The sequence below is a fragment of the Peromyscus maniculatus genome, chromosome 3, assembly GCF_049852395.1.
Source record: "Peromyscus maniculatus bairdii isolate BWxNUB_F1_BW_parent chromosome 3, HU_Pman_BW_mat_3.1, whole genome shotgun sequence".
NCBI lineage: Eukaryota > Metazoa > Chordata > Mammalia > Rodentia > Cricetidae > Peromyscus > Peromyscus maniculatus.
Genome location: NC_134854.1, coordinates 109312351 through 109321659, shown reverse-complemented (window position 1 = coordinate 109321659; position 9309 = coordinate 109312351). Strand labels below are relative to the sequence as shown.

Here is a 9309-nt window from a genome sequence, read left to right as displayed (position 1 = left end):
TTTCTCTGTGTAGGCCTGGCTGTCCTGGAACTCATAGTGTAGACCAGGCTGGCCTCGAACTCAAGAGGCCCACATGCCTCTACCTTCAGAGTGCTGGAATTAAATGCGTGCACCACCAAAGCCTGGCATTATTTTTATTTGAGACAGGGCCTCTCTATGTAGTCCTGGCTGGTCTGGAACTCACTATGTAAGGGGCTCAAAGTCAGAGTTCTGTTTGTCTGACTCCTGAGTGCGGGATTAAGGTTATGCACACACCTGGCCAGTATATATGCTTTTAATCAGGTCTTCTCTGCCCGTGTAGTCTAGGCAATCTTGACTCCCACAAATAGGCCATCTGCCATCTAGTTTATTTTGTTCTAAGATTGCTTTTTTTGTCCCAAGCTCAGGGAGTGTGTTTTTTAAACACCTTCAGCTTCCAGTGCTTTGCTCAAGGCCACAAGAACCAAGTCTACTCTATGACCTGGCCTCCCCTTTCAGCAACCCCCACAGCATGGTAGCCGAGCATGGAAATCTCCCCTCCAGGGACTAAACAGGCTCGTACAGTGGTGTCCTGCAGGGAATCATCAACAAATGCTTACTGCCGATAACCTCCTCTATAAAAAGTTCCTTTGCCTGGGTTTGAACTGCCCACTTTGGCACCTTAACTGCATAGTATTGCCTGTGGCTAGTGGCCACTTTTTCTTCTGCTCTGGGTCCAGCCTAGACTCAGCTGATAGGGACTGGATCGCTCGGCCTTTACCACAGCTGTTTTCAAACTTAAGATAAACTCTGAGCTCTTAGTGGCCATTAAAGATGCAGTTTTCTGATTCGGTGAGTAGTGGGACTCAGGAATCCGCATTTTAGCACCCTGGACTGGTCTACATTCCTGGGAGGGCTGTCCCACTTGGGCAGGATTATTTCCTGCAATTATTAGCTAAACACTGCACACAGCTGAGGAGAATCAGAAAAATACCCTTTTGTTTCTGGGCACCTCACTTGGCAGGTGTAACATTCTGACCGGGCTACTTGCCACAGGTGCATGCGCCCCACGTGGTCCTTCTGGAGTGTCATCCCAGCCCCGACCCAAGCCCCTCCAACCCCAGCAGCTGTGGCCCTCCTTCCCACCCCTTGTTTCCCTTTCCTCCTAGTCCCTGCCCCCTCCCACAACCCTTGCCCAGAATATTTTATTGTTCTGGCTAAGTTTTCCCTGCGGGATGGGGGTAGGGGAACCACTGGCTAGACGGACAGGATGTTCTCCATTCATCCTGTCCTACTGAATGGGCAATTTTTCCACCTGAGAAAGCCCTGTATTTTCTACCAGAGATATGGGCAGCGGCCCCTCTCTGGAACTTAGTCGGAGAGAGATGTCACTCCTAAGAGACCCCGTCTCTGTAAACATCCCGAAGCAGGCCCAACCTGCCATTCCTTTGTTGGGGCAGAGGGAATGGAATCTTGCCGATAAGGCAAGGAAAGCTTGCCAAGAAGAACAAGCACGGCCCACCCTTCTCCCTCTGGCCTCCACGCACCCTACACTTAACCGGGGAAGGGAGGGGAAAGAAAGCACCAACAAAAGAGTTCAAGATAGCAATTCCCAGCTTGTTCAAATACGAAGCGTTTTTAACCAATCCATTTTTTTAATTCTTAAATTCTTGACATTACAGAACTAAACTGAAATTTATTAACATTCCACTCTTACATTTCTTATCGACAAACAGAAATAAAATCCATGAGCCAAAAAACCCAAACAAAACTAAAAACAGGGAAAAGCTTATAAAACTAAATATGGATCCCAGCATTAACAGCTGAACAGAGAATGTGATTTTCTTTTTAAATTCTTAGCGGATGATAAAGTGTAGAAACTGAACACTTACAAATTATTTAAAACCTGGAATCACTGACCAGAAATTACACAGTTGGATCATGGGAAAACAGCAGAAGGGGGTTACGAGCGAACCTACACTGTTCTAGCTGCACCCCATGCCCTTCTCAGAGGAAAGCCTGGCATTGATTAGATACTGGGCCAGGCTAATACTGGCAGCCGAGCCAGTGATAGTGACCTGCCTTCCAGAAGAGCCTTCCACCGGGTTGGCAATTTTGATCTGGGCCCCGGACATCTGGCGGATCTCATTGATGTTGGCGCCTTGGCGCCCGATTATGCAGCCGATTAAGTTATTTGGAATGGTGAGTTCATGGGTGGTTTGAGTAGATGCATCCAAACTTGCCCAATAGCCTTTCACCTCTGGAGAGCTGGAGTCAATTCCGGCGAATCCCGTCCCGCCGTGCATCATGGCAAAGTGAGACTGTTGTCTTGCCACCTGGTTCAGCTTGGCCAGATCGAGCGGAGAAATGGTGTGTTGTCCTTGAATCGAGTAGGCGTCTAGAGGTGGTCCCTCCAGGTCGTGGGTGGCGTGGGGGTAGCCCGCCGCGTCGCTGCAGCGATCTTGGCCGCCCGCGCAGATGACTGGCGAGCTGGCCGGCATGGGCTGGTACGGGATGGTCATGACTCTCCCTTGCGGAGACTGGGAGAGCGTCTCCAGCATGACCAGGCAGATCTGCTTGACACACTCGGTGACCGACTGCGGCACGCCGGCGATAGTGATGGCCCGCTCGGTCGAGTTGGGCAGCATATCCCCCGCCACCTGGACCTGGGCCCCCGTGCTCTCGCGGATCTCCTTGATCTTGCAGCCGCCCTTGCCGATCAGGGAGCCACACTGGGTGGCGGGCACCACCAGCCGGAGGGTGACCGGGGGCCGGCTGGCCGCCGTACTGTTGGTCATGGAGCTGTTGATATCTTCCTCCAGCTTGTCGATGATCATGGCGAAGGCCTTAAAGATGGCATTGGTGGGCCCGGTCAGCGTGATGATTCTCTCCGGGCAGTTCCCCTCCGAGATGTTGATCCGCGCGCCGCTCTCCTCGCGGATCCTCTTCACCGACTCCCCTTTCTTCCCGATGATGCTGCCTACTTCCTTTCCGTGCATCAGCAGCCGAATGGTGAGAGTCACGTTGAGTCCGCTTTCGGTCACACCGGCGTCCATGGCGAGCGGCGGGCGGCGTTCGGGAGTTGGGCTCGTTACGTGGTCAAGTCCTGGGCGGCTGGCGGGGGAGGGGAGGAGTAGGCCCGAACTGCCGGCGCGAGGCGAGCGGGGGCCGCGGGAGCGGGCGGGCGCGGGCGGGAGGCCGCGGCGGCGTCGCAAGGCGAGCGGCGGCGGCGGCGGGGGCGAGCGGGGCCGGGAGCGGCGGACGGGCGGGTGGGCGAGGGCGCGGCGGTGGCGACTCCGGCGGCAGCCTCGGCGGTCTGGGCGGGGCGGGAAGCCCGCTTTCAACCCCGCGTACCCTCTGACCCCGGAAGTGCTTGCCGCGCAGGACCCCTAGGAGGAGAGGAGGAGAAAAAAAAAAAAAAAAAAAAGAGGACCGGCTTTTTTAGGTCACAAGACTGCGCCAGCGCGCGCGCGGTGCCGGAGGGAAGCGGCCCGGTGGCACCGCGGGCGGGGAGGGGACGCACCACGCGGGCGGACCTGGGGGATCCGGCAGGGGTTTGGGAGGGGGCACGTGTTCTATGAACGCTGGCCGCCCCGGCAGGGGCCTGAGAAAAAAATGACTTGTGTTGTGACGGCGACAGAGATGAGGCTCCCTTCGCCACCGAGGGGGTTCGCACGCGGAGCGGGACAGGCAACCGCGGGGGCCGCTGCAGGCGGTCGCGGGGGACGCCGCGGGTTTAAAAAAACGTGCGCGCGAGGTGGTCCGGGCGCATGCGCGGGAGTGGGGGGGGGCGGGCGGGGCCCAGGGCGTCTTCCGGGGGGGAGGGGCGGCGAGGCGAGGCGCGGCCGGGCGGGCACGTGGGGCCCCTGCGTCCCCGGCGCCCGGGCGCCTCGTCCCCACCCCCACCCTGGCCTCCGGCCGGGGGCCGCGTCCGGTGGCGCGGAAAGAGCGGAGACGGCCCCGGCCCGGCGTGCGCACGCCCGGGGCGGCCGCGGTGGCGGCGCGGGGCCCGGGTGAGGGCCGCGCGCGGAATGGCGTCTCTTTACATAACGCTTTGTTTGCACTTTCGTCGCTCCGCCGTCCCCGGGAAGCCCCACCTCCTGCCCCTGCGCCGCCTCCCGCGGCGGCCTCTGTAGACGTTAGAGCACTAATGCGCGCTGACCGGGGGCCGCCGGGGCCCGCACGTCCGCCCTCGCCCGCCCGCCCGCCCGGGCCACGCTCTCCAGGCCGCCGGCCCTCGGCGCCGCCGCCGCCATCTTGGGAGGCCTCCCTGCCCGAGTCCCTCCCGCCAGGAAATGGCCACGGAGCCTCTGCAGGGCGAGTTAGGGTGTCCCGGCCTTCGCCCTGCCCCGCGGGCCTCGCCGGACGAGAGGAGGTTGTGCGGACGTGTGTAGACCCTCAGGGAAAGGGCCGGCGTGGCCCCCTCCGCCGCCCCCTTGCATTCCCGCAGCGGGGAGGGCTGGCAGCCATGTTTCCCGACAAGATGGCGACACGTGTCGCCGACGCGCAACTGGGGTGGGTCCGAAAGCTCTAGAACGTGCGTCTCAGCATTCTCGGGCCGTCCCCAGGTTCTTTCGGGATGAGACGGCGGGCCGCTCGGACGTTGGTTGGCAGAGACTCGGGCTCTCCACCTCCCTCGTTGGGCATGTGCATAAAATGCAGGCCCAACGCTGCCTTCTTTTTTTTTCTTTTTGAGTAATGGCAGGCGCGGGTGTGTGCAGTACCTAGCCGAGTATCCAAGCGTCTAGAAACCTGTTTTTCTAGATCTTGTCCAGGTTGTGGTGTTAACTGATTAAAGATTTTGTAGCTAAAACCATGAGGCTGCCTGTGTCTCACTATTCAGCTGTCCGGTGATCCGCAAGTTCGCAGTTATGCCCTCTAATAGAGTCAAAAGGAACCGCCGGTGGTTTTGGATTTGCCAATCCAGATTCTATTCTAAACATTTCACTGCAATCTCCTTTTTTTTTTTTTTTTTTTTTTAATCACAGTCCCCAGACTGCAGTGGGTATTTATTTCTCTCTCTTTTTCCCCCCAGCAGAGTAAGACAAACCCAGAAAGGTGAAGTGACTGATTTAAGGTCACTCAGTATGGAGAATTTGGAATGCATAAACATCTAATTTCCTTACTGGTGAGCACCTTTGTGGATTTTTATTTAAACCAGAGTTTTAGAATTTATTTTTGCAGAGCTGGAGCTGAGACATAGGATCCTGGACTTTTTAGCCAAACTCTTCGCCACATTCCCAGCCCTTGTGTTTTCAGTGCAGATTCACACCATGTAGCCCAGCTTTCCCTAAACTCCAGACCCTCTTGTCCCCGACTCTCAAATACTGGAATTATAGGCATACACCAACACTGGCAGGATTACAGAATTTAAATGTTGCAGGACATGGTAACAAACATCTTTAATCCTAGCTCTAGGGAGGAAGAAACAGGTGGAGTTTGAAGCCAGCCAGGGCTACATAGCAATATCCTGTTTCAAAAAAGGAAAAAAAGCCGGGCCAGCACTCGGGAGGCAGAGCCAGGCGGATCTCTGTGAGTTCGAGGCCAGCCTGGGCTACCAAGTGAGTTCCAGGAAAGGCGCAAAGCTACACAGAGAACCCCTGTCTCGAAAAACAAAAAAAAAAAAAAAGGCAAAAGAATTTAAATGCTGCTTTCAGTGCATTAAATGAGCTTGTCACTTGGTCTATGTTTTGTTTTCAGACAGGATAGTCCTGGCTGTCCTGGAACTCACTCTGTAGACCAGGCTGACCTTGAACTCAGATATCTGAACTGCCTGCTGGGATTAAAGGCCTGTGCCACTACTTCCTGCAAACGTGTCGGGGTTTTTTTTTTTGTTTGTTGTTGTTTTGTTTTGTTTTATTGTTGTTTTTTTTTTTTTTTTGTCTTTTGTTTTTTTGAAGGCAGTGTTTCTTCCTGTAGCCTTGGATGTCCTGGAACTAGCTCTGTAGACCAGGCTGGCCTGGAACTTACAGAGATCCACCCGCCTGTGCCTCCTGAGTGCTGGGATAGAAGGCTTGGGCTACCATTGCCCAGCTGAACCTGTCATTTTTAAAGGAGCCACTCAGATAACCAATTGCTGTATAGTTATCCCCTATTAGTATGTTTAGTGCCTTCTAGTTTTTCCTGGTGTTGGTAACCTTGTCCAGGCTCAAATATTGTTTTAAGAAGCCTCTGGCTGGGCAGTGGTGGCGCACGCCTTTAATCCCAGCACTTGGGAAGCAGAGGCAGGTGGATCTCTGTGAGTTTGAGGCCAGCCTGGTCTCCAAAGCAAGTTCTAGGAGAGGCACAAAGCTACAGAGAAACCCTGTCTCGAAAACAACAACAAAAGAAAAACAATCCTTTGGTTTAGGACTCGAAGTGGAAGTTAGTCAGTCTTGCCCAAAGATTCAAGTATCTGTTAATCTGTGATACATTTTTATCTGTCTGACTTAAGGGGAGCAAGCAGTTTTCTGTATGACTCAGTTATTCATGTGGTGGTTTTCTGGCTTCCCCATTCCAGTATCTTAGCAGATAAAGTAAACTATTTTCCCTGACTCCTATCCTCCATTTTCTGCAAATATTGACAGGGTATGGGAGAGATAAAACATAATCTGTGAACTCTTCAATGTAATCAGTAGTGGGCCAAGCAACAAACATGTACCTAAGTGCCTTTGACTATGTGGGCATTAGGGGAGAAGAGTGTTCTATTTGGACTTACATGGAGATGATGTGTCAAACATTCCAAATGGACATTATTTTGACTAACTCTGCAAACAGCTTTAATAGATATTAGCAAGTGACAAGAATAGACAGCAATAAGTGTGTGCTAGACACTGTTATGTGCGCTATTGGGTGCTTTAATTCAATGCTTCTCACATTTTAAAAAGCATTGAGAAAATTAAATTTGCATGACTCACACATGTACACACGTATGTAACAAAACTATTAAAAAATAGCATTGCTGCTTGGAATATACTCTGGAAATTTCTGCTCGATTCTTTATATGCAAAGAAAACAGGAGCCATTATAACTAAAGTAATTAAAAGTCCATAAGTAGGTCATAACAGATGCACATGTTTAATCCTCACAGAACTTGAAATGAGTGGTGATATTTCCATTTTACAGACGTAAAGGACTTGAGTCTAGGCCATTGGAGTTCAGAAGCTATATGTTGAACCACTAAACTACATATGGATTTTGTTGGGTGTCTTTCCTTGCATGGAATTTAAAATATTAAGTACTAAAAATATCTGGTGAAGCTCGACCCTAATTAGTCTTATTAAATAAAAACCCAGAGTCAGAAACTAGGGTGAAAGCTGAAAGATCAGAGAAGCAGAGCAGCCAGACACTTCTTAACCTCTTTGAAATCTCAGACTGAATGTGTGGGGCTCCTGTCTTTACGAATCCTCAGACTGAATGGTCCTGACTCCACTCGCATTATATTCCTGTCTCTACCTCTGTAGTAGTGGGATTAAAGGTGTGAGCTACCACTGCCTGGCTCTGTTTCCTTTTAGACCGTTTCTTGGTAGCTGAGGGTGGCCTTGAACTCCTGATCATCCTGCTTCCCTCTCCCAAGTGCTGGCATTAAAGGTGTGTGCCACCACTGTCTGGCCTGTATGATTAATTAGTGGCTAGCTCTGACCTCTGATCTCCAGGCAAGCTTTGTCAGAACACAAACAAAATATCATACAACAGTCAGGCAGTAGAGGCAGGCTTGGTGGACTACATCTTTGATCTCAGCACCCTGGAGGCAGAGGCAGGAGGATCTCTGCAAGTTTGAGGCCTGCCTGGCTTACATAGTGAGTTCCAGGACAGTCATGGCTCTGTTTCAAAACAAAATCAGGTTAACAAAAGGATGAAATGTAATATAATGAGAGAGTGTCCTAATTCAGAAAATTCTGGTTCTGAATTTGACAATTTTAAAGCTATTAACTCAGGGTTAAGATGTGGCTTAGCAGTTAAGAGCGCCCCTTTTCCAGGGTACCTGCCTCTTCCAGGATACCAGTGTTGGATACTGAGAACCCACGGGGCTCAGTTATTTGTTAGCTCTAGTTCTAGGGGATCTGACGCCCTCTTCTGGCGTCTGGAGAAACCAGGCATGCAAGTGATGCACAGACATGCATTCAGATAAAAATACCCATACGCATAAAAAGAGCCAGGCGGATCTCTGAGTTCCAGGGCAGCCTGGTATACAGAGCGAGTTCCAGGATAGGCAGGGCTACACAGAGAAACCCTGCCCTGAAAAAAAAAGCAAAAACAGAACAAAACCAATACATTTAAAGTCTGCTAAGGCAGAAAAGACTTAAAAATAGACTCAGGATGAAAAGTCTGATTTGGTTAAGTTTCTTAATTGTAATATTTATATGTATTTTATATTAATTATATATATTTATAAATCAGGAAATATTTCATTTCCTTTATTTTTTTTGGTTGGTTTGTTTTTGTTTTTTCGAGACAGGGTTTTTCTGTGTAACTTTGGCTATTCTGGAGCTAGTTCCAGAATACCACCACTGCCAGGCTGATTTCATCTTTTAAAAAGAAAGTTAATTATCTATCTATCTATCTGTTTATTTATTCTTTTGTTTTTTTCTAGACCGGGTTTCTCTGTGTAACAGTGCTGCCTGTCCTGGGTCTTGCTATAGAGTCCAGGCTGGCCTCGAACTCACAGAGATCCACCTGGCTCTGCCTCCCAAGTGCTGGGATTAAAGGCATGTGCCACCACCACCTGGCTAATTTTTATTTTATGTGAGTGTTTTTGCTTACATGTATGTAGGTGTGTCCTGTGTGTGAAGTGCCTGATGAGGCCAGAAGAGGATGTTGATTCCCCAGACCTGTGTCCTACCTCTGGGACTCGCTAGCTGAGAGACTTGTATAACTCAACTGTTCGGGCCTAAGTGTTCCCATCTATAAAACAAAAGGGCAGCTAATTCCAAGCTCTTGGATTTTGTTTGGGGGCGGTACTGTTCGATGACATTGCTTGTGTATCCTTTTGGGGAAGGGGGCAGTTTTACCTCACATTGAGCACATTCTTTACTTCCCTTAGATCCACACTCCATGTTCTGAGGAGCTGCCTGTGAAGTTACTGAGATAATGGAGCAATGGACTGGATAGTCCCCTGTATTTCATCCATGATTCCTCTCAAATTCAAGTGACCACAGGCTGGTTAAGGGGCTTAACGAATCTGGGAAGGTGAGTCAGGCCTAGACTTTGTAAGTTGAACCACAGGATTTATGCTCCATTCAGAGGGATGATTTTTATTTCCTCTTAGCTTATCTTGACATGCCACATAAACCCTTTGATAGTGAATTTACATTATTTAAGTATCACAGACAGCCTTGCCGTTCAACTGTTATTAAGTGTGCACTTCACAGA

At 50.8% G+C, this 9309-nt stretch overlaps 1 protein-coding gene across 1 annotated transcript; it reads right to left on the bottom strand.

The window, feature by feature from the left end:
- Window positions 1-1593: 1593 nt before the first annotated feature.
- Window positions 1594-3152, bottom strand: Pcbp1 (poly(rC) binding protein 1). Its single transcript, XM_006998906.3, has one exon. The coding sequence runs from the start codon at window positions 3012-3014 to the stop codon at window positions 1944-1946; it is 1071 nt and encodes a 356-aa protein (XP_006998968.1). The 5' UTR covers window positions 3015-3152; the 3' UTR covers window positions 1594-1943.
- Between the last annotated feature and the right edge of the window lie 6157 nt (window positions 3153-9309).

Excerpts from the sequence above, each read along its gene's own strand:
- Pcbp1 (XM_006998906.3), bottom strand. The coding sequence starts at position 3,014 with ATGGACGCCGGTGTGACCGAAAGCGGACTCAACGTGACTCTCACCATT.